The sequence below is a fragment of the Sceloporus occidentalis genome, unplaced genomic scaffold, assembly GCF_023333645.1.
Source record: "Sceloporus occidentalis isolate IW3139 unplaced genomic scaffold, rSceOcc1.0.p SCAF_69, whole genome shotgun sequence".
Lineage (NCBI taxonomy): Eukaryota > Metazoa > Chordata > Lepidosauria > Squamata > Phrynosomatidae > Sceloporus > Sceloporus occidentalis.
The window spans coordinates 617,625-643,476 of NW_028317049.1; the positions used below are offsets into that span (position 1 = coordinate 617,625).

At 40.9% G+C, this 25,852-nt stretch overlaps 1 protein-coding gene across 4 annotated transcripts in view; it reads right to left on the reverse strand.

The window, feature by feature from the left end:
* LOC149286368 (uncharacterized) overlaps nt 1–25,852 on the reverse strand; it is a 142,889-nt gene that overhangs the window by 84,904 nt on the left and 32,133 nt on the right. For 3 of the 4 annotated variants that reach the window (XM_089494147.1, XM_089494149.1, XM_089494148.1), the window contains one exon: nt 24,848–24,968. In XM_089494147.1, the coding sequence (XP_089350273.1) occupies nt 24,848–24,968 (121 nt within the window). Of the gene's footprint in view, nt 1–20,389; nt 21,087–24,847; nt 24,969–25,852 lie in introns of those variants that run through there. The other variant, XM_089494150.1, reaches the window with a different exon arrangement.

The window sequence follows — 25,852 nt, forward strand, 5'->3', positions numbered from 1 at the left end:
CTTCTCGGCCTGGGAGCCAGCCTAGGCTCCCTCCCAGGCCGGGAGGAGGAGGAGGAAGCCTGGCACCGTGGCGATCGCCGCGATGCCAGGCTTCCCCTCGCCCCTTCCTGGCCGGGGAGGCGGCCTAGGCTCCCTCCCAGGCCGGGAGGAGGAGGAGGAAGCCTGGCACCGTGGCGATCGCCGCGATGCCAGGCTTCCCCTCGCCCTTCTCGGCCTGGGAGCCAGCCTAGGCTCCCTCCCAGGCCGGGAGGAGGAGGAGGAAGCCTGGCACCGTGGCGATCGCCGCGATGCCAGGCTTCCCCTCGCCCCTTCCTGGCCGGGGAGGCGGCCTAGGCTCCCTCCCAGGCCGGGAGGAGGAGGAGGAAGCCTGGCACCGTGGCGATCGCCACGGTGCCAAGCTTCCCCGCGCCCCTTCCTGGCCTGGGAGGCGGCCTAGGCTCCCTCCCAGGCCGGGAGGAGGAGGAGGAAGCCTGGCACCGTGGCGATCGCCGCGATGCCAGGCTTCCCCTCGCCCTTCTCGGCCTGGGAGCCGGCCTAGGCTCCCTCCCAGGCCGGGAGGAGGAAGAGGAAGCCTGGCACCGTGGCGATCGCCACGGTGCCAAGCTTCCCCGCGCCCCTTCCTGGCCTGGGAGGCGGCCTAGGTGTCCTCCGAAGCCGGGAGGAGGAAGAGGCCACCGTGGCGCGATTCCAAGCGGCCCCTGTTCCTCCTCCCGGCTTGGGAGAGAGCCTAGGCGTCCTCCGAAGCCGGGAGGAGGAGGACAGGGTTTGAAAATGTAGGACTTTTTTTTTTATTTCCTAGCCAGGAAATTAAAAAAAAAAGTCCTACATTTTCAAACCTGGTCCTACATTTGTCCCGGTTTGGAGGTCCTCCACGATGGCAACCCTACTTCCAGGCAATGCCACCAACAGTGCATATACGTTCCTACTTCCTTTTTGCATTTCCAACACTTTTGGTTCCTGTTCTTATACATCCTATCTAATTTAAAGGGTGTGAGGTACCATCTATAGAATGATTTATATAGATTTTCTTTAATTTCTGTACATGGGGTAATTTTAATCTTGGATTGCCACAGATTTTCCCATTCACTTAACTGAATTGGAGTGTTTAAATCTTTCGCCCATTTTATCATGACTTCTTTAACCGTTTCTTCCTCAAGTTCAAGACTTCTAATCAGTTTATATATCTTTGCGATTTGTTTTTTAGGGTTTTTGATTATCCCATCCAATTGTTGTCTTGCCGGTTCTATCCCCACATTTTTACTGTCTATTTTAAATCTTTCTTTTAATTGGCAGTATGCGAACCAATTACATTTGAATCCCTCAGTTTGCAATTCCTCCTGAGATTTCATACATCTTCTTCCATTCTCTATCTTTGTAATATCCTTGTAAGTTACCCAACCATTTTCTTTTAAAATTTCTCTCCGAAATAACGCTTCATTTGCTGAAGTCCATATCGGTAGCTGTGGACACCATCTTCTCTTATATTTTTCCCAGACTCTAATCAATGATTTTCTAATTAGATGATTTTTAAAATTACTATCTACCTTTATTTTGTCGTATAGCAAATATCCATGAAATCCATATATTAAATCAATTCTCTCCAGATTTATTCTTCTTTCTTTATCTAACCTAATCCACTCTATTAATCAATCTATTGCACAAGCATGATGATACCATTTTAAATTTGCGACAGCCAACCCTCCTTTTTCTTTAGCATCTTGGAGGAGTTTCATCTTAATTCTCGGTTTTTTTCCATCCCATATAAATTTTATAAGATCTTTTCCCCATTTGACCAAAGGCTGATTATTTAGAATAATTGGAATTGTTTGGAAATAAAACATCAATTTTGGGAGAATCATCATTTTGATTGTTTCTATCCTACCCATCCATGAGATTTTAAATTTAGCCCACTTCTCTAGGTCCTTTTTTATCTTTAACCAACATTTTTCATAGTTATTTTTGAATAGATCTCTGTTCTTTGTTGTAATAGTAACACCTAAATGCGTCACCTGTTTTGCAATAATGAATTTAGTTTTTTCTTCAAATATTTTCACTTCCTCTTTATTCATATTTATTGTTAACACCTTAGTTTTTTCTTTATTAATCTTATATCCTGCCACTTTGCCAAATCTTTTCAACTCCTTTAAAATAAATTCACTACTCTCTAAGGGATTAGATGTTGACACCACCAGGTCATCCGCAAACGCCCTCAATTTATACTCCTCTCCATTCATTTTGAATCCTATAATCTGTGGGTTTGCTCTAATATTAGAAAGTAAAGGTTCTAATGCCATGATAAACAGATTATACAGATTTGATTTCAATATGGTAATTTAAATTCAAATGCTTATGACATGCAGGTACTTAGCAGGAAACCTTGTTGTATACAAAGCCTGCTTGGATTGGTCAGTTCTCCCTGCCTGCCCAGTGCTCCCTGTCTCCAAGACTAACAAAGCGGTAGCAGCTTTCATACGATCGCCGCATATGGTGGGGATATGGCCCCAGCCGTTTTTGATCTCCCCCCACCATATGTGGTGACCGCAAATTCTCCAGTCCAGCTCGGAAGTTTCAGCACCTGCCCTATAAGATGATACCTGGCATGTAAGATGACCCCCAACTTTTGAGAAGATTTTCCTGGGTTAAAAAGTAGTCTTATATGCCAGAAAATACAGTACTTGTATTTATTTTTGTGTCCCCCTTTCCTCCCTTCATAGATATTACTCATGACTGATCATAGAATCATAGAATCATAGAGTTGGAAGAGGCCACAAGGGCCATTCAGTCCAACCCCCTGCTATGCAGGAACTCTCAATCAAAGCATCCCTGAAAGATGGCCATCCAGCCTCTGTTTCAAGACCTCCAAGGAGGGAGACTCCACTACACTCCGAGGAAAGAATGTGTTCCACTATCGAACAGCCCTTACTGTCAGGAAGTTGGTTTGATTCTGTAATTCTAAAGTGGAAACAAAGCACTCTGACAATGAGTTATGAAAGGGCCCTCAGTCTTCACAGGAAGGGCAATGGATTCAGGTTCCTTACCCACAGAGGCCACATTCTCGTAATTCTCCATCATTACAGAACTGTACATAAGTTTCTGCTTCTTCGTCAATAGTGTCCATTCTTCCTCGGTGAAATATACCGCCACATCCGCAAAGGTCACCTGCAATAGAAAATAGCCTTCATCCAGACATTGACTAAGCAAAAGGGGAGGAAAGCACATGGCGCATTGCAAATATTATTTCAACACTTCAGAATTCAGTCCAGGAAATAAACTTTAAATTCTGCAAGCAAGAAAAAGCTACAGCCTTTGAGATCCAGTTTGTCTTGAATCCTGTCAATATAATATACAATATAATAAACAATATACTGTAGGCCATTTCTGGGATATTATTGATTGATTAGGATATTGACTATCCCAACATGTATAGTACATTTACTCACCAATGAATCATTTAGCCATATTTCACCTAATTTCAGAGGCAAATTTCACTTTAAAAAAAACAGTTCTGGGGAGTACTCTGGGATTGAGGGCCACTGGGCCCACCTTCAACTTAAGTCCAGAGATATTCTTCCATATCCCCCAGCATTTCACAGATGGGGAAAGCAAGACACATGTGGACAAGCAACACCAGAAGGGGGTCAAGATGGCCAAAGTTGTTAATGATAAAGATCACACAAGCAAGGAAGGGTACAACATTTTGCTTTTGCCTCCAACTCCTGGCAAGGGCAAGACCCTGCCCCCTTTTCTCCTCCCCTCTTTTGAGTGGATGGGATGCACAGTCTTTTGAACTTGGAACACATTTTGCAGCAACTGAACGGCCCTGAGGAGAAGGGGGAAAGTGGGAGGAGAAGAGAGAAATAGGACATTTTCAAAACCTGTGAAAAAATGAGGTGACAGAGGATTAACCAGGACTCTCTCTGCCAAACTGGAACAGTATGTTCTCCTCTCGCTTGCATGAGCTGGCCCAGACAAGGATGAAAATTAGAGTAAGGATGGTAACTTACCAAAGAGTTGTTGTACCTTGGAAACCGCTTTCTCTTGGAGCCCAACTCCCTCCGCTTGGCCTCTGTGTCGGCCATCAGGTGGGCAGGGGTCCTGGTAGTCTTGCACTTGGGTCACTTCCAGCAAAAGGTGCCCCAAAGGTGTGTCCAAGGGGGCCGAGATGAAGTCCTGAGAAAAGAGACCAGAGATTCAAAAAAGGACACAAATTGGATCTCCTATAAATAATTCATGCAAATAGATAGAGCTGGTTATAGAATAAAGACACGAGAAGATCCTAATGATCAGAGTTATGATCTTTCATGGTTCTTTTACAGACAATTAAGAGAGCTCTTCCTAATGGATAAAAAACAATACAGTATTGGCAAATCAGTCTCTGATCTAGAACAAGAAATAATGTTGAATAAAGATGCCTTGTTAGCAAGACTTTATAATTGTATTCTTAAAATCTGTACATAAGAGGAAGTTAATAAAGAAAATGTGATCAGATGGTCTCAAAACTTTGGTTTTGCAATTGAATTAGACCAGTGGGAATACACTTGGAAAAACAGATTGAACTTTACTTGAAGCCAAAACATCAAAGAGAGTTATTATAAAACATTTTTGATGGTATTTAATACCAGAGAGAATAAGCAAGATGTATAAGAATTGCAGTAATTCATGTTGGAAATGTGAAAAGGAGCAGGGCTCAATCTATCAAATGTGGTGGAATTGTGGGAAAGCGATACAATTTTGGAAGTTGATTTATTATTAGTTTCCGGGCCTATTAGTTTCCCAGCACAGTACAAGGTGTTGATTATAACCTTTAAAAACCTACATGGCTTGGGTCCAACCTATTTGAGGGATCGCCTGCTTCCATATAATCCGCCCCACTGCACCCTCAGGTCCTCTGGGAGGAATCTATTGCAGCCTTTAAAAACCAGACTAACTGCTACTTCCCAGGGGGCCTTCTCTGCAATTGCTCCCAAATTATGGAATGGCCTGCCGGACGAGATCCGTCAAATTGTCAGATAGCTTTTAAAAAGCTGTCAAGACAGATCTCTTCCGGCAGGCCATTCCCAAATAAAGTGCCTGGCCACAGAATGACTGCCCCCCACATCATGTATTAGCCCACCACTGTGTCCTTGTTATATTTTATTGTGTTTTTTAATTGTGTTTTTAATAGATATTTTAATTGTACATGTTTAATCCTGTTTTAAGGGGCGGAATTTGGGACATAATTTTGTAAATGTGGATTTTAATATGTTGTGAGCCGCTTTGATTGTAACAGAAAAGCGGGATATAAATAAAAGTTTTATTTATTTATTTATTATTTTGAAATTAAGAAAGTTGTAACTATACCTTTTAAATTCTCGCCTGAAATTCTTTGCTTAATATAATAGAACAATCCATAGGGAAAAAACATGGTTTAATATTATTTTATACGTTGTCATTTGCAAGAACAGTGTCTGCTCAGAGATGGAAAACTAAAGAAATGCCTTCAGAAGAAGATTGGATATTTAAGCTGCTGGACATGATAATAATAATAATAATAATAATAATAATATTTATTTGTATCCCACCTCTCTGAGAACAATTGGGGCGGCTAACAAAGTTAAAAATACAAAACATATAAAATCCCTGGTACCCTCCCCTCCTTAAAAAAGTATTAAATCCAAAGCAATATTTAAAAAACAGAAAAAACAACAAACAAACAAACAAAATGGACAAACTCTCAAGAGGAATTAGATAGGAGCCTCCTTCTCTCTGGAGCCTCAGGAGAGAAAGAGGAGCCTATGTTCAACTGAGGCCTCAAAGAAGGTTCTGGAACATTATTCCCACAGTCACAAGCAGAACAAAATGGCCACCAGAACACAAAATGGCCGTCTCTGTCTCAGTGCTTGGCAGTTGGCAATTTGAGGCCTTCAGGGAAGCCATAATGGAGGAGGAAAGGGCCCCAAAGTCGGAAGGGTCCTCAAACAGGATTTGCAAACCTTAACAACACCTAAAATGCCAAACCAAAAGAACATTCCCAGAGTTCCATGGCACTGAGCCATGGCCATTACAGTGGTGCAGGACAAGAATGCCCAGCGATGGTGGCATTAATGATGATTAAGGTCTGGCAGCAGCTCCATCCCTCCCCCCCCCCCGGCCTGATATCATCATCATCATCATCATCATCATCATCATCATCATTGCTACAGCATGAGAGCCACCATTAAAAGCATTGAAATCCCCTTTGGGGACCCCACTCTCCCACCTTCAGAGAGGACTGCTGGGCCTCCTTCCTCCCCTCCTTAATGGCAGTGGCCAAACAAAAGCAGCAGCAGTAGACCCAAGCCAGGCCCAAGCAGACCTCAGGGCAACAGTGAAGCCTAGTGGCTCCAGGCCTTGTCTCTCTGCTGCCCCTCCACTCCTCTCTCTCTCTCCTTCCTGTCTGTCTCCTTCTCCCTCTTAAACTCTACTCCTTTCTCCTCATTCTCTCTTCCGCGCACAGAAGTAAATAGAGAAGCAGAAGCTCCGCCTCTTTTTGAGGCTGGCCAATGGGGGCAGAGCAGCTGGAAGACCCCGCCCCCTGCCTCAGACTCACATTTTGTGTTCAGGCGGCCATTTTGTGCTTCTTGTGCCTGAAGGACTGAGACTGTCCCATTATGATCTCAGGCTCATGCATCTTACCTGAATAACTGAGACTGGCCCATTTTGATCTCAGGCTGATCCTCCTTTCCTGAAGGATTTAGATGGGACTATGGTCACTTCAGGCTGGTGCTCCATACCTGAAGGAATGAGACTGGCCCATTACCTCAGTCTGATGCTCGTTGCCTGAGAGATTGAGACTGGCCCATGGTGACTTCAGTCTGATGCTCCAAACCTGAAGGATTAAGATGGGACTATTGTGACGTCCGGCTGATGCTCGTTGCCTGAGAGATTGAGATTGGCCCATTGTGTCTCAGACTCAAGCTCCTTGCCTTAAAGATTTAGATAGGACTATTATGAGTTGAGGCTGGTGCTCTTTACCTGAAGGATTGAGACTGGCCCATTGTGACTTCAGCCTGAAGCACCTTCTCTGAAGGATTGAGAATGGCCCATTGTGACCTAAGGCTGATGCTCCTACCCTCATGCATTGAGTGCCCATTTTGATTCCAGGCTGATGATGCACCTTGCCTGAAGTATTCGGATGGCGTTATTGTGACTTCAGGTTGCTGCTCCTTACCTTAAGCATTGAGACTCTCCCATTGTAATCTCAGAATCAGAGGATTAGAGAGTCCTTTAAATCCAGGGAGGAATTAAAAACTGATGGGTTTAATTTAAGTTGGTTTAACTACTATCAGGTTCAAAATAAATTTAAAGAGGACATGAAAAGGGGAGGAATTGAAGATAAAATGAATGAATTAGATATATTATTTTGGCAACCTGATAAAAAGAAGGTCTCAAAGTTTTACAAACTGTTACGCAGCCGTATTTTAGAGCAGGAAATGGTTAAAGTATATATGACGAAATGGGCACAAGACTTGGGGAAAATAATAAATTTAAATGAGTGGCAAAATGCCTGGAAAAAAACCTATGACTTTACTATAGCACAGGAACCCAAAGAGAATTTATTAAAAATTATGAACAGGTAGTATTATACACCGTGGAGGATTAAAAGAATGTATAAGTTGAAACATGGGAAATGCTGGAGGTGTAACAGTGATAAGGGTAACCTGATTCATATTTGGTGGAATTGCAAAATTATTCAAGGCTTTTGGAAAGAAATTCATAAATTGATTCAAAAAATATTGGAAATAAAATTTCCGCTAGACCCAAAAATTTACCTTCTGAACATGACAACAGTGTTAAAACCAGAGGATGAAAAAATTCATTGGAGGACAATACTTTATATGATTACAGCAGCAAGATTTGAGATTGCTAAACTGTGGAAATCAAACAAAACCCCTACAAGAGATACTTGGTTGATGAAAGTTAATGATTACAGAATATTAGACATGCTTTCCTGTAGTGTAAAAAATTTTAGCAGGAAAAGATCGAAGGAAGATTGGAGAAAGATAACCAATTTTTTGAAAAAAGAATGGAGCTTGGAGATAGAACTTAATGAAGTTTAAATGGGAGGAATTAAGAACATTAAATTTTGTATAGTTTGTGGAATTAATAGAGTGGATTTGGCTTTAACTATCTTCTCCCTTTCTCTCTCCTTCTTTTATATAATTTTTCGACCTTGGTAGCCATAATTTAAAGAAGAAATAGGCTACGAAACAAAGTGGTGCTGAAGAGCGTGTCCAAAAGAAAAGGGAAATTGAAAAGGCTAAAAGTTGTAACCAGACAGTTTACCTTTAACTGTAATGAGTTGTATACAATTTTAAGTTTGTATGATCCCAAACTTGGATGTTATATGTAAGTTACCTTAGATTTGTCCCAGGCGTTTTCCCAATATTCCAAAGGTATTTCATGTCCTATTTCTGTTGCCCATTTTATCATATATGTGGATACTATTTCCTGTTCCATTTCTCTCTGAAGAAATAGGTTATACAGCTTGGAAATTTTATCATCACAAGACTTGAAAGAGAAGTGTATAAAGACCACAAACAGATGGTATTATACACCAGTAAGAATTGCGAAGCTATATAAATTGAAAAATGATAAGTGTTGGAGGTGCCAAAAGGAAAAAGGATCTTATTTCCACATGTGGTGGTCCTGCCCAGTAATAAAGAACTACTGGTTAAAAATTCATAGGAATATCAGACAGAGTTTGAAGATTGACTATCCTTTTGTACCTGAATTGTATTTACTAAATATGACCTCTGTGGTGGGAACGAAAACGGAAAAACAATACTGGAGGATTATACTGAATTTAGTAACCGGCGCGAGAATCGTGATAGCTAGAAATTGGAAATCAGTATATGTACCCTCTACAGATGAATGGTGGTTAAAGGTTGTGGAAATCAAGACTATGGAATGCTCTACAGAACTGTGTGATGATAGTTTAAATGAGAGTACTAAGGAAATAAGTAATAAAGAAAGAGAATGGGAACCTATTACAGAATATCTTACTATAAGATGGGAAATGGATCAGTAGGGAAATTACACGATAAGTAGGATAGGTTCAGAGGGGAAGATATGTATAAAAAGATAGAAAGTAAGGTTAAAATAAAAATAAAATATAGATACTTCAAGATAATTAAAGTAAAGAGGCTTTGAAGATACAGTGTCTATAACACTTATAGGGAAGCGTCTCAAACGGTGAAGATGATATCGGAAGATTGTTGAAGATAACATATATATAAGGATGTATATAGATTAAGTTGTATTAGGAGTCTTCTTTTTTTGGACTGTAATGTATGAAATCTGTAAAATCTAATAAAAATAAATTTTAAAAAAAGTAAGTTACCTTAGGAATGTACAGAATTATAATTTTGGAATTATTATTATTGTAACTAAGGGAATTGACCAAACATACAAAAGATGAGTGATAAAGACAACTGTGTTACATACTAAATGTTGCAACAAATGTTGAATTAGCTTGTACTAAGCTTTGTTACTTTCCAAGTCCGGGACAGAAGGAAGTTTACTTATGAAGGGTTTATTAAGATTAGAAGAGATACATCTAGCTATTAATGGTTGTATGGAAATTTAGTTTAGTCTTTTTTTCTGTGTTTGTAATGGATATACAGCTATGATGGCTTACGTGTGTTGGGATTTGTCAATTTTAATGGAAACTAATAAAGATTATCTTAAAAAAAAAAAAGAAAGAAAGAAACCATAAAGCCCTATGAGAAGAGACTTAGGGAGCTGGGTATGTTTAGCCTGGAGAAGAGAGACAGTTAAGAGGGGATATGAAAGCCCTGTTGAAAACCTTTGAAGGGATGTCATATTGAGGAGGGAGCAAGCTTGTTTTCTGTTCCTCCAGAGAACAGCAAAATGGAGCAATGGATGCAAACTCCAGGAAAAAAGCTTCCAGCTCAAAATTAGAAAGAACTTCCTGACAGTAAATTCCCTGAAGTCACCATGTTGGGGGCAGCAAAAGTGTGGGTCGAAGGCTGCAGAAAGTGGTGACATGTGGGGGGCTTGGAGGGGGGGCTTTTTTTGAGGAGGAGGATGATTTGGGTGAATAAAACAAAGGGTCTCCTATTCCCACCCTGTTTTGCTGAGGGAGGGGGGTGTCCTGATGCACGAACATATTCCCCCACATTTGACTGCAAAGGTCCCCCATCTCTGCCTCCCTCCCAGTCCAATGCTATTCCAACACAAGAAGAGAGATGACAGGGGTTTAATTCCTTTAAAAGAGTTCAAGGATTTGTCCATGGAAAAGAACATTCAATACTGGAAACCAGTGGAAATCAGAGACACCTTTTCAATGGGGCAAAAAGAAAAAAACATACTAGTGCTTCTTCAGAAAAAGAGGAGGTTGCTTGTATTTATTTTGTGGGGCCAGCTCACCCGCCCATTAAATAAGATGACCTGCTCAAATAGATGAACTGATACTAAATAAGTGTTATTATCCCTGTATTTGGGAATTGATGGAGGACATTTCAAGACCAAAGGTCTTCCTCAGCCACAATGGAGCAGGTTGTCATCTGAGATACTCTAGTTCTTCCTCCTTCAAAAAATGTGCCAGGCACGTATTTTGCAGCCAGTCTTCCTGTTCTCTCCTTCATGAAACCTGTCCTGGTTTTGGGATCTTCTGGGGAGGCCCTGGTTGCTGTCCCACGGACATCTCAGGTGCATTTGGGGGGAAGGCAGGAGAGGGCTGCTCTGAGGATTTGGGACCCCTTCTTATTCTTGCCATTTCTATTAATCCCTCCCCTTTGCAATGTAAATCCTCTGTACATATTTCCCCAGATATTACCATTTCTTTCCTATAATACATAGTAATCTTAATTATAATATTGGCGCTTATAATCTTATCATCTCCCCTCCGTCTATGGGGCCTGCAAAGGGTGGGGGCTTCCTTTCCTGGGGAGGGCATGATCTAGATCTTCTCTGTCTATGGGGCTTGCAGAAGAAGGCTCCAGGGCAGAGGGGACGGTGGCCCAATATAGGGACCCTAACGTTTTCCCAAATGAGCACATTCTCCGTCTCTCTGTCCAGAGGCAGCGCCCCCTTTCCCAAAATGGCTGCTGAGGGATTCCTATCCAGATGCCCCCTTTATGCCTTCTCTTTCCTTGGCACTATCCTTCCTTCCTTTAACCTCCATCCCTTCAAGGAAGGGGACTTTCAGGCAAAGAACTAACAATGGCTTCCATGTCCTTTTTGCATGTTCCCAGGAGGAGGACCATTAATCTCTCTGCTGGCCCTCCTATGCAGGCTTGTTGTGAAGGGTAAGTAAAGGATGTGTGTGTGTGGGGGGGGGCTACTCCAGATCCTGTGGGCCTCTAAGCCTAGTAGCCAGGGAGTGTCCCTCTCCCCAGAAGGGGCTTTGAGGTCCCTCCGTCTGCCAGTTCTTGGCTTTGGCCTAAATCTGGGCTCTTCTCTCCCACTCAAACAGAGCCCCCTTCCCCCAGAGAAAACCCCTTCCCCCAGAAAACTGTTGTTTCCAATGCTATTGAAGCCTATGCTGTCTGGTGCTTTTTATTTGTCACAAAAGTCTTTTTTTTTTTTTAAATATTTTTATTAGATTAAAAAGTAAACATACATACATAAATACATACATACATACATACATATAATAATACACAAAAATATCTAGAACATATAGCCCCCTTACCGTCCTCCCCTCCCCCCTTTTCTATTACAAACAACATCAGACCTAACAAACGAATTGACTTCCTAGACTACCAGTTAGATTTTTGTTGTTAACATTTGCCTATTGGCTTTCCTAATCCCTTATTTCATTTTTACTTTAGTACTAATTATCACAACAACCAAAAAAAAATATATATATATAGATTTCTAAAGAAAGCTAATTAATTTTTCTTCTCTACTGCCGGTAAAGTAAGACAGAGAACTATTTTGCCATATCACCAGAATTTCTGTGTTAAGCTTTTTGTTGCTTCCTTACCCCATTCCTTTTCAAAGAATATTAGTACCTTTTTCCAACATTCTAATTGCTTTTCTCTGTTCAGGCTATTTGAAGTTCTTGTTTCAATATCCATCCCCATCCCTTCATATAGTTTTAGTAACCATTCGTCGCTAGTTGGAATCGTTTCGCTTTTCCATCTTTTAGCATAACACATTCTTGCCAAGGAGACCATGTGGAATACTGCCCTCTCATCCTCCTTTGTCACTGCTTCTCCCATCATCCCCAGTAGAAATAGTTCCGGTTTCAACTTTAAATTTGTTCCCATTATCTGATTAATTAGATTGTTTACCAGCTTCCAAAATTGTTTAGCCTTACCACACTCCCACCATATATGAAAAAAGGTTCCTTTGTTTTTCCTGCACTTCCAGCATTCTGATTTGTTAGTTTTGTAAATTTTTGCTATTTTATAAGGTGAGAGATACCAAAAATACATCATTTTAAGACAATTCTCTCTAATATTTTGTGAGCAAGTCAGTTTTTGGATATCTTTCCACATTTTCTCCCATTGGTCTAATGCAATTGGATGGCCTACACACGTGGCCCACTTGATCATTTGGCTCTTGACCGTTTCCTCCTCCATCTCCAAAGACAGCAACACTGCATATATTTTCCCAATTATTTTCTCGTTATCTAAATACAAAATTTTACTCAGTTCAACTTTCTTTATATCTAATTCGAAACCGATTGTCCTTTCATCCATTTTAAATCTCTCATATATTTGTCTATATGTAAACCAATTAATATCTGTTCTCTCTTTCTCCTCAATTAACTCTTCTCTGGTTTTTATATTAACTTTATCTTTTTTTTTCACCCATAGGTCTTCGTATTTTAGCCAATTGGTCCCTAGATTCGTCTCTTTTCTACCTATTGCTTCGTGCGGAGAAACCCATCCACATATTTTGGGTAAGATATGTCTTCTATATTTGTTCCAAGTTTCAAAAAGGGATTTTCTAAGAACATGATTTCCAAATGATTTATTATGTGCAGCATTACCATATATCAGGTAGTTATGCCATCCCGCATTTAAATCCTCTCCCTCCACATCCAACAGTGTTCTATTTGTCAACAACATCCACTCCTTTATCCATGCTAGACTACAGGCTTCAAAATACCGTTGCAGAGAGGGTAATCCCAAGCCTCCTCTTTCTTTTCTATCTTGTAAATTTTTATATTTAATTCTTGGTCTCCTCCCTCGCCAAACAAAATCTGATATATCTTTATTCCAATTTTTGAAGATTTTTTTCGACCAAATAATAGGGAGTGTTTGAAAAAGATAGAGCATTCTGGGCAAAATGTTCATTTTAATTGTGGCAATCCTACCTAGTAACGAAATATTTAATTTGTTCCACCTAATCAAGTCTTTTTTTATTTCTTTCCAAGTTTTCATATAATTATTTTCGAACAGCTCGTTGGATTTTTTGGTAATATTTATTCCTAAGTATTTAACTTTGTTTACTACCTTGATTTTAGATAGGTTTTCCAATGCGCGTTCTTCTTCCTTACTAATATTTTTTGTTAAGATGCTTGATTTGTCTTTGTTTATTTCACAACCCGACATTTTGCCAAATTCGTCAATGATATCTATTACTTTTAAAATATTGTTTACTGGGTCTTCGACGATAATAACCACATCGTCCGCGAATGCTCTAATTTTGACCTTTGAGTTCCTTGCTTTAACCCCTTGGATGCTGGGTTCTTCTCTGATTCTCTTAATTAATAATTCAATTACTAACAAGAATATCAGGGGTGAAAGGGGGCAGCCTTGCCGCGTCCCTCTTTGGATTTGAATTTTGTTTGTTTTCTCTCCGTTAATTCTAATTTGTGCTGATTGATTATTATAGATTTTTGTTACCCAATTCAAGAAATTTGAACCTATATCAATTCTTTTTAGTAGTACCAATAAAAAGTCCCAATTAACCGAGTCGAAAGCTTTTTCAAAGTCAATAAATAGTAGCCCCATCTTCTTTTCATTGTGTTTTTCGTAGTATTCTATTATATCAATTATTATTCTCGTATTTTCTCCAATTTGTCTGTTTGGTAAGAATCCTTTTTGCTCTTCTCCAATTGTTTCCACCAAGCACTTTTTTAGTCTTTTAGATAGGATGGAGGCTAACAGTTTATAATCGTTATTTAACAGTGATATCGGCCTGTAGTTGCTAGGGGATTCAAGGTCTCTACCTTCCTTTGGTATTACAGATATATCAGCTTCCTTCCATGAGTTTGGTAGATCATTTTCTAAAACACCGTTCATTAGCTGTTGAAGGGGGGAAGCAACTTCTTCGACGAAGGTCTTATAAAAGGAGATTGGAAGTCCATCATTTCCAGGTGCCTTCCCACTTTTGGTGTTTGCTATTGCTTCTCGAATTTCTTCTAGCGAAATCTGTTTATTAAGTTCTAATTTCCATTTTTCCTGGATAATTTGGGGCTTTACCATGTCTATATATTTTTCTAGTTTCTCTAACTCTTGGGTTTTTCCTTTGTACAGGTTTGCGTAGAAGCTTTGAAATTCCTTCTTAATGTCTTCTTGTTGGGTAAGTATTGTTTTTCCTTTCTTAATTTTGTTTATTACTTTCTTTTCTCTGTGTCTTCTTAACTGGAATGCGAGCCATTTCCCCGTTTTGTTGGCTTGTTCAAAGTTTTTCTGTCTCACTGTTTTTAATCTTTTTTCTAATTCTTGCGTCAATTCGGCGTCCAATTGTTTCTGTAGAGCTTTAATCTCATTTTGGATAGTTTTGTTCTTTGTGTATTTCTTTAGTTCTTCCTCTTTTTCCTTCAGTCGTTTGTTTAGCTTATTTCTCAAGTCTTTCTTAAGTTTCCCCCGTATTATACTTTGTTGAATAAAAAAACCTCTCATAGAGGCCTTACACGTATCCCACACCGTACTGAGTTTTACCTCCCCATTCAAATTTGTCTCGAAAAAGAGTTTTAACCATTCTTTCCCTTTTTGTACAGTTAATTTGTCTTTTAACAGATCTTCATTTAATGACCAATTAAATATTTTCTTTTTTTCCCTGAAATCTACTAGAAGAGGATTATGATCTGAGATTGATCTATTAAGAATCTCCATGCTTTTAACTTCCTGGATTAAAGTGTTAGACACTAAACACAAATCGATTCTTGCTAATGATTCTTGACTATTAGAGTAGAATGTAAAGCTTTCCTCATCTTCATATAAGTGTCTCCATAGATCTATTAGTGAGAAGTCTTCTGTTAGTTCAAAAAATTTTTTGGGAAGTCTACCTTGATCTTGCTTTATCTTTTTGCTGGACTTTCTATCAATCTTTGGATTGATTACACCATTAAAATCCCCTATCATAATAACGTTTTCATGGTCATAGTCTAGTAGTTTCCTGTGTAGTTTTGCATAGAAAGTGCCCTTTCTTTCTTGGGGACCATATATTCCTATAACCAGTATTTTTTTTCCCCTCCCACGTAGCTTCCACTCCTACATAATAGCCATTGGGATCAGCAAATAAGAATTTAGTTTCAATACTATCTTTAATGTATAGGGTCACTCCCCTCTTGCTTTTCCCGAATGCTGAAATGTAGTCCTTGCCAATTTTCGGGTTCTTTAATAACCTTACATCTCTCAATTTGATACGCGTTTCTTGTAGGCAAATAATATCCGCCTTATTCCTCTCTAATGAAAGAAAAACTTTCTTTCTCTTCTGGGGGGAGTTTAGGCCTTTTACGTTCCATGATAATACTTTCATTTTGAGGAGATTTATTACCTTAAGCTAATATAGTAAAAAAGATCACAATGAACAATTTAGGAAAATTTTTAATCACGTTTATTATTTGAACTCACAGTAGATCCTTATGATAATAGTCAATATAATCAGAATTTAATAAGGGCAAAAATAAAATGTCTCAATATGTTATATCTAGGATAGGAAGCACAAAAGAGAGGGAGGAAAAAAGAATCTGCTTTCCCTTACTTCACAGTACGACTATTTAATCTTTAACTCCTCCTCCCTCATCCTCTCTCCTCTCCAGATCTTTTTTCAGGTCTTTCAGGAAAAATTTCGCCTTATCCACCGAATTTAATCTTGTTTTCTTCTGATTCCAGGTAACGACCAGGCCCTCCACTTCCTCCCATCTGAAAGGGATTTTGTATTGGTTCAGGACATCAGTCAGACATTTGTATTCTCTGCGCCTCCTCAAAATTTTACTTGGTATGTCCTTCAAAATGGTTATCTCTTGGTTGTCTACTGTCAGCTTCGTGTCGTAGCTTTGATTAAGAATCAAATCTCTCGTCTGTTTCCTCACAAAATAAATAACCACATCTCTCGGCAAATTCTTTAATTTTGCTACCCTGGAATTAATTCTGTACACCTGGTCAATTTCCCAGGGAAATTGTTCCTCTGGTTCTTTAATAAATTTAGCTAATATTGGACACAGTGTGGTGTACAGATTTTCGTTTACATTCTCCTTCAGACCTCTCAGTTTTAGGCAGTTTTCCCTTTGCTTAACCAGTACTCTCAAGATCGTCTCTTGATCGTCTTCTTTTGTCCTCTCTACTTGTTCAACTCTCTCTTCAATTGACTTTACTTCGATTTTTAAATTTTGAATCGTTCCATTAATTACATTGAATTCATTCTCTATTTGGTCCAATCTAGAATTAACCTGCTTAATTTCCGCCTTTAATTCATTTTTAAGTTCATCTCTTGATGCTTGAATCTCTCTGCTCGTTTCTTGTTGCAGTCTCCTCATTTCTTCAATTAATACATCATTATGTTCTGACAATTTTGGTATAGATTCGACTGATGTTCTCCTAGCATTTCCTGGCTGTGTCGAGTTCAGTGCTGCGTTCTTCCTTGTGTTCATCGTCTTCATATATAAGAAAAAAGAAGAAGAGAAGGGTAAGGAGTAAAAAGAATAAAAAGACTATTATCCAATTAAGGTAGCCGATCTTTGTTCTCAAATATCTAGCTATTCCCTAGAGGCTTGGTATATCACCATTCAGATTCCTCCCTTCAATGTATCAGCTTCAAGGGGAGGATTGTCTATCTAGCTTTCTGTTAGCTCTTATTTAGATGAAATTTCTAGTAAGCTATCTTGTGCCTTTAAATATACAGTCAGAAGATAAAGGAGGAAGCGGTCAAAAATCAATTCTTTTTCGATCTGTTGTACAAATTAAACTAGTTGCCTAGTATTCTTTAAATTCGATATGTGCGCCTAACTGAAAGGAAAAAACCTTAGTAGGATGGCTGTGCTAATAAGATGGTTTGGCAAATTGATTCCTTAGTGAGATATATTGATTTCAATAATCTACACGATTCCCCACTTGTACTTCAACATATTTTTGGTACACTTACAAAATATCAAGGCCACAGTATTTCCTCTGGGTTTTCAATGGAGTGTGCTTTGCCAGAATCTCAGGTAAGCTTTTTAAGCAAAGTAAGAAGAACAAAAAAGGAAATGAGAATTGTTGTCAAGGAGAGAAAGAAAAAAAAAAAAATACTAATTACCAAAAAGTTATTAAATTCGCCTCTTTTGCTACCCAGATAATTTATGTTAAGTTGTCAGGCAAAAATACACAAAATTTTATACCTTTATGCTGACCAAATAGTTACGTTAAGATTATTCTTAATGAATAATTCACACATATATATATATATATATATATATATATATATATTTTTCTCTTTTATTCTATCCCCTTTAAACAAGTTTTCTCTTTTCTTGTATGCTTCTTACATATTCCTGTCCTTTCCCCCTTAGATGCACCAATAATTCTGTTGCTCTTACAAAGTCCTAAAAATTACAATGTAACTTACTCTGTATCTAGACTGAGGAAAAGTTGAATTAAAGTCGCAGAGTTGCCAATTGATGTAGTTATTTCAAAGTCTCATAAGGTTTTGATAGTTAGGAGAGAGAAGCCGAGGAAGGAAGGCAACTACACTTCACTGAAGTGGTTTGGCATTCTAATACAAGGGAGGGATAGAAGAAGAAAAAGAGAGAGAGGAGGGGAGGGGGGGTGAAGGGGGAAATGCGTTTGAGTTAACCCAAGGGCTACCAACAGGGGGAAGGAAGGAGAAAGTCTTGAATTTGTCAGGGGGTTCCAGCCAAGCCGTGAAGGAAAGTGAGCAAGAAGAGAAGAGAGCAGAGAGGGAGGGGGGAATAGAGAGGGGGGGGTAGTTTTAGATTAGTTAGTAGAGAAAAAGAAAGAATGATGAGGAAACCAGAAAAAATAAAGGAAAATATTTAAAAAAAGTAATAAATCCGCTCTCCCTTCAACACCACCCTCTCCCTCCCTTCTTCTCCGCAGTTTATATCAGTCTATCAGCCTTCAGGATTGTCCGTTCTGGCTAATCCGTTGCAGCTGGGTTCTTCTCTCCCAATTTGTCCCCTTTCAGCCCAGCTGTGAGGCTTGACTGTAGCTCTCAGTTGCTCTGGAGTTTAACCCCTTCCCTTACGTTTGGGTAGTCCACTGAGGAGTTTGGGAGGTTTTTCTCCTGTATTTTAGTACTATCTCAAATCAAACCACCCTTTCCAAGGTTCTGTTTTCTTTTCAATCCTTCTCCTTTCCAAATTCCTCCTTTTTCTTTTTGAACAGTTTCAATAGGCACTTTACTTCTATTAAGTCACAGTTTCCACGATCTGCTCCAAACCCCCAGCAGTATCCGTCATGCAAAAGAGGAGCCCAGAAGAGCCCAGAAAACGAAGGGCAACACAAACTCTCCCAAATAAAAATCTTCCCAACTGGCAGATCCTACAGTTAGACAAGGGGAGAGGGAGATGAAAGAGTCAGTCCACCCCCTCTTCTTTTTTCACGCTCCACACACCATAATCCACATGTACGGGACTTTGAACTTCTCTCAGCTCCTGCTGTTTCAACGTTTCGACCTTATCGTCTCTTGGCTGTCTTAATTTTACAACCTCTAAAGAGGGAGGGGGGTGTAGAAAAAGTGAAAAAACGGAAAAAGGCAAAAAGGCAAAAAGCCAAATCCAGCACTGGGTTAGGAGATCTTTCTCTCTTCTCCTTCTGTTAAATGCTGTTCCTGTCCTTTTCCATCACCAACTCAATGGCAGAGAGGACAGTTGCACGATAGGAGTATCCTGGTAGTTTAACGTTTTACACAAGCACAATAACAGCTTAGAACAAATTAAAAAGTGGTGGCGTTGCTTCGGCACAAGCCGCGGCTTGTGCCTGCTCTCCGCGGCCGTGGTTGCTCTTTTTCTCGTGCAGTTCCTCCGTCCCGCTCTCCAAATGGAGACAGCAGACAACAAGAACAAGGTTGGAACGCCGAGTATAAGTGAGCCCCTCTGCTTCCCCTTTATCGGGGGGACACTTTTAGGTCGGTGGTACCTTACCCCACCGCCTCCGTCGCCGCGGAACCGCGATCCCTCCTCCGGAGTCTTTCGTTGGAGGTGATCAGGGCGCCGCCATACCACCGGAAGTCCCTGTCACAAAAGTCTTTTGACTGGGAGCCTCCGCTCTTCTGAACCCCATCCCAGCCCCCCAGAGATGAAGAGGGTGCCCCATTGGAAGACCAAAGAAAGGGGCTTGCCAGCCCTCATCTCCCCCCAAATGAAGAGGAAGGGAGGAGGGTCTCTCCTCTGCTCTACTTTCCAGGAGGGAGAGGCTCCTCAAAGCCCCCTTTTCATCTAAATGACCCTGCTCCTCCCCCCATGGCCATGCCTCTCCTCAAGGGCCCCCTGCCCCCTTTTTTCATACATTTCCATACACTTTCTTCCTTTGAGGAGACTTGGAGGATGTGTTTGCCTCTGTTCTTCTTATGGCTGGGAACTGAGTTGAGGACTGAGAAGAGAAGGAAGTGTGCTTTGTGCAAATTCAGAACTTCTGTGCATCAAAGAGTCCAATGTGTTGAAACAACAAATAACTTTATTGAGAACACATAATCAGAAACCCAGCATTTAAGCCAGAACTACCCTCCCCAAGACAAAGAAAACATTGAAACCCACCCTCTTCCAAACCTAAACCCCACCTCCAATTCCCAGAGACTATGCCCCGCAGTTAACCAGGCCCCATTTGCCATTCTCAGAAACTAGCCCTTTCTGTTAATACCAGCCGACAACTTTCTTCAGCCAACATCCCACACAATGCAAATGCTATCATTCCCATAAATATTCTAGCCAGCTGCAAAACATCCCAGCCCCCCATCTAGGTAACCTATACCACAAATCATAATCCCCAGCCAAGTTTATAATCCAAAACAATTATCTATATTACAGCGCACCCGCATCACATGCGGCTTTCAGTATATGGTGAAAGCTACGCAGGGATGCAAGGGGTGGTGTGTCCCATTCGGATGATGGGGGCGCGGGCCCGTGGTGCATGGGGGTTGCCACACCATCGCATGCACGAGCCCCATTCACTTAAATAGGCCTTGAGCATGTGTGGTATTTGGCTTACGTGGGGGGGGGGTGTGTGTCCGGAATGGACTCCCCACGTAAGCCGAGGGCAGAATGTAAAGGCAATTATAACCTAAACTTAACAAAATATAACTTTAAAACATAAACAGACATATGCACAGATCTACCACAGACATATGGACAGAAAACCTTACAAACAAAATCATAAGAGTATTGGTTTGACTGGATTGAAAATATATTTTCTGTAATCCTTCTTGAAAAAAAATATTAGTTCACTGCTGGCATTTGTTTGGGTTCTCTCCTGTGTGGACGCTCTGATGTCTCACTAGGTGTGACTTCTGAGAAAAACCTTGCCCACAATGCTGGCATTTGTATGGCTTCTCTCCTGTGTGGATTCTCTGATGTGTCAATAGGTATGACTTCAGAGAAAAACATTTGCCACAATGCTGGCATTTGTATGGCTTCTCTCCTGTGTGGACTCTCTGATGCATCTCTAGGACTGACCTCCGAGAAAAAAATTTCCCACAATGCTGGCATCTGTATGGCTTCTCTCCTGTGTGGACTCTCTGATGTCTCATTAGGTCTGACTTTGAAGAAAAACATTTCCCACAATGCTGGCATTTGTATGGCTTCTCTCCTGTGTGGATTCTCTGATGTCTCACTAGGAATGACTTATAAGCAAAATATTCCCCACAATGCTGGCATTTATGTGACTTCTTTCTTGTGTGGACTCTCTCATGACTGACAAATTCTTCTGTAAAGGAGGACAATGACAGACAAGACTGAATCTCAGTGTCAAGAGGAAAGTGTTACCCCAAAATTTAGCCCCACGTTCTCCCCTCCCTATTTGAGATTAAATTAATAAAATTGGTGTGAGTGACCTGATTATGACATTGTTCTGGATGCCCCCAAATCCATATAATGATTGTATCCTTACTGATAGGAGCTATCAAAAAGAGATTGAAGGGGAAGTGTCATGAAGAAATCAGTAGAAGCAGATAGTCAGGCCGTTGAAAAATATTCCATTAAATATATGTAAAACTATTTGAATCGAAAAGTGGCATCATTTCCTGTGAGACTGCCATAGAGTGTTGAGTCAGAGCACATGGCATGATGCAAGCTAACTGCAGAGGATGCTTCATGCTTTGTGGCACCAGGAGAGGACTCTGGAGTTCTGTGTGCTTTCAGGCCTGGTATAGTTGGGATGAATCCCGAGGTCACTGTTGCCTCAATCTCTCCTTTGGGCTAAGTATGAAATTCCGCTAAAAGCATAGCACTTGTGGGTGTCCTCCCCAGACTCCAGCATTTCGAGTGACAAAGGGCCTCTGGAATCAACCACGGAGCTAAGCAAGCTCAGGTTGGAGAAGAAACATGAGAGGAAAAGGAATTTTTGTGTTGCCCTTTCCTCTCTTCATAGACATTGCTCATAATTGCTAATGGAACTCTTAATATGTATGAAAACAAGGGCCTGATTTCAAGTTCATTTCTTAAGTTCAGTTCTTGGGCTACCTTTGTACCAAGTTCGGAAGCTTCACTTAGTTCAAAATGTGGCACCGAATTGGTCACCAGAACATCTAGGTCAGACCATATAACACCAGTATCTCTACATTGGCTGCCAATTAGCTTCTGGGCACAATACAAAGTGTTGGTTATTACCTTTAAAGTCCTACACTGCTTGGGCCCAAGCTACTTGAGGGAAGGCCTCTCCCTACACAATCTGCCCCACAATCTCAGAAATTCTGGGAAGAATCTATTAGATCGCCCAAAGGTCAGGCTAAGAACAACTTCTCACAAAGCATACACAACCATGGCCCCCAAGTTAGGAAACAACATGCCGGAGGAGATCCGTCTTATCACCACATTGGATGCTTTCATGAAAGCACTTAAGACAGATCCCTTCCAACAGGTTTACCCACCCGACCTCTTCTAAAGTATTTAAGGAAAAATCCTACTTCTGATCGCAATTGTGCATTTTAAACAATGTTTTTATTTGTTCCAAATTGAGTTTAAGCGACTTGTTGTTTTACTGTGTGTAAATTGAATGCTATTGTTGTTTTGTGGCTATTTTATGGTTGGAATACCATCTTGATCCGTTGGGAGAGGGGGGGGAAATACAAATAAAATTTATTATTGTTGTTGTTGTTGTTGTTGTTGTTAAAATCTGTTAGGTTGTTGGCTGCCTCCCAATCTCCAAGGCCCCTCTCCTGGCCCTTCCCAGAGGTCCCTTCCTCTCTGCACAGAGCTAGGCATTCTATCTTTGCTCCTGCCTTCCATTCCTGGCTCTCAGAGGCCTAGAATCATAGAGATAGAAGAGACCACAAGGGCCAAACAGTCCAACCCCATTCTGCCATTCAGGAATCAAAGCATCCCCGACAGATGGCCATCCAGCCTCTGTCTGAAGACCTCTAAGGAAGGAGACTCCACCAAAATCTCCGAGGGAGTTTGTTCCACTGTCGAACAGCCCGTACTGTCTGGAAGTGCCTCCTAATGTTTAGGTGGAATCTCTTTTCCTGCAGTTTGCATCCATTGCTCCACGTTCTAGTCTCTGGAGCAGCAAAAACAAGCTTGCTCCCTCCTCAATATGAAATCCCTTCATATATTTGAACAGGTCTATCATATCACTTCTTAACCTTCTTTTCTCTAGGCTAAACATTCCCAGGTCTCTAAAGCGTTCCTCATAGGGCATAGTTTCCAAATCATTCACCATTTTAGTTGCCCTCCTTTAGACATGCTCCAGTTTCTCAAAATCCTTTTTGAATTGTGGTGCCCAGTATTCCAGTTGAGGCCTGACCAAAGCAGAATAGAGTAGCACTATGACTTCCGTTCATCAAGACACTATACTTTTATTGATGCAGCCAAAAATCGCATTGGCCTTGTTAGCTGCTGCATTGCACTGTTGACTCATGTTCAACTTGTGGTCTACTTGGACATCTGTAAGACAGTTATGGGCTACTGTTGGGGATAGAGGGGTCACATTGGCCCCCAGGGGATCTCACGGGCAACCGCACATTGTATTGCCTTAAAATAGGAATAATGTTTTGCCCTTCAATATCCCATTGCATCCCTTGGGGAAGTGGAGGCCATTTTGACACTGTTGGGCCTTCTCTGAGCCAAGGGAGGTCTTTTCCCCAAGAAGCCTCTCCAGAGCCTCAAAAGGCTGGAAGAGGTCCAAAAAAGGTAGGAAACATTCTCAGAGATGTGCTGAGTACCATTTCGTAGAGAAATGCATTAATCTCCATGCTGTCTTCCCACAAAATCCTAGAATTGGTGTGATATCTCGGGGTGGAACTAAGTTTCAGAATTAAAAAGTCCTTCGCTTGCACCAAAAGGTTAATTGAGAAACTCAGGCAGAAGCGTCCATTCACACGTCTAAGCAGTCTCTGAAGCGTCAAAACCTTTTCCCTCTGTAGTTAACTACCTTCACACTCCCCCCTTTTCCTTCCCCTTCAGCTCCTAAACAGCCCGGCTGCCAAGGTACCTCTTGCATTCTTCTTCTTCCACCGTTCACATACACCTCTCCCCCTGGGGGCATGTCTGTCACTCAAAGCTCACAAACCAGTCTATTAAGAGCCTCCACAACTGCTTCTTTTCCCCAAGCCATTCTAGGCCCCACTATCCTTACCAACTACTTAAAACTACTAGCATTTAAACTACTAACAATCCCCCCCCAACCCCAATACCATTCTGGATGAACCACAGAAGCTGGTTCTGACAATTGGCAGTTAACAATGGGGCATTTAGAATCCTTATAAAGTGGAGAGCAATAGTGCCTCACTAAACTACAAATTCAAATATTCTACAGGATGTTGTTATCACAATTAAACCACGCTTGAAAGGGATCTATGACTCCTAGTAGACCACAAGTTGAACATGGGCCAACAGTGTGATGCGGTAGCTAAAAAGGCCAATGTGATCCTAGGCTGCATCAATATAAGTATAGTTTCTAGATCAAGGGAAGTAATAGTGCCATTGTATTCAGCTTTGGTCAGGCCTTACTTGGAATAATCCTGTGTCCAGTTCTGGGCCCAACAATTCAAAAAGGATGTTGACAAGTTGGAAGATGCCCAGAGGAGGGGAACTAAAATGGTGAAGGATCTGGAAACCATCAAACCCTATGCGGAGCAGCTTAGAGAGCTGGATATGTTTACCCTCAAGAAAAGAAAATTAACAACGAATATGATATCCATGTTTAAATATTGGAAAGGGTAGTCATATTGAGGATGGAACAAGCTTGTTTTCTGCTGCTACAGAGAAAAGGAGACACCACAGTGGAGGCAAGCCAGAGAGAAAGAGGTTCCACCTAAACATTAGGAGAGACTTTGGGACATTAAGAGCTCTTCGACAGTGGAATATACTCTCTTAGATTTTGTTGGAGTACTCTTCTTTGGAAGTCTTTAAACTGGATGGTGCTTGGAATGTGTATTCCTGCATGGCAAAAGTGGGTTGAACTGGATGGCCCTTGTGCTCTATTCCAACTCTGTGATTCTATAATGCTAGTGGATTCCGGTTACTTACCCACAGAGGCCACGTTCTCATAATTCTCCATCATTATATAACTGTACATAAGTCTCTGCTTCTTCGTCAACAGTTTCCATTCGTCCTTAGTGAAATATACTGCCACATCCGCAAAGGTCACCTGCAACAGAAAATAGCCCTCATCCACAGAGTGACTAAGCAAAAGGGGAGGAAAGCACATGGTGCATCCAAATATTATTTGATCACTTTAGAATTCAGTCCAGGAAATAAATTGTAAATGCTGTCAGCAAGAAAAAAGCTACTGCCTTTGAGATCCAGTTTGTCTCAAATCTTTTCAATATAATATACAATATAGTACACAATATAATCTAGGCCATGCCTGGGATATTGATGATGGATTAGGATACTGACTATCCCAACACATACAGTACATTTAGCCACCAAAGAATTATGGTGCATTTAGACATTTCTTGCCACCTTTGAGAGGCAAACGTCATTTCTGGGGAGCACTTGGGCCTTGAGGGCCACTGGGCCCACCCCATATCTATATGCAGAGACGTTCTCCCATATCCCCCAACATTTCACAGATTGGAAAACAAGACACATGTGGACAAGCAACCCAGAAGGCAGTGAAGATGGCCAAAGTTGTTTATGAGGAAGATCACACAGCCTAGGAAGGGCACAGCAGTTTGCTTTTGCTTCAGCCTCCTGGGAAGGGCCATATCCTGTCTCCTTCTTTCCTGTCTTCTCCCCACTTTTGAGTGTATGGGGTGGAAATAGGGATGTAAAGAATATTCTCCAAAATTCGAAAATTAGTAGAAATATGTCTAATTTGAAAATTTTGAAAGCATTTTATAGAGAAGAAATTCTGATCACTTCTCGATCATGAGTAAGAATTTTGATTTTTAATTATTTCCAAATGAAGTGAAGAGACAAAACTTTCAGCTGACAATGGCCGGGATTTGGGGCATTTTGCGTAAGAAAAGCTACCATTCATCCTGGGTTTTACCAGCGGCTATTTCCTTTGTTAGGGTGATTCCCCCC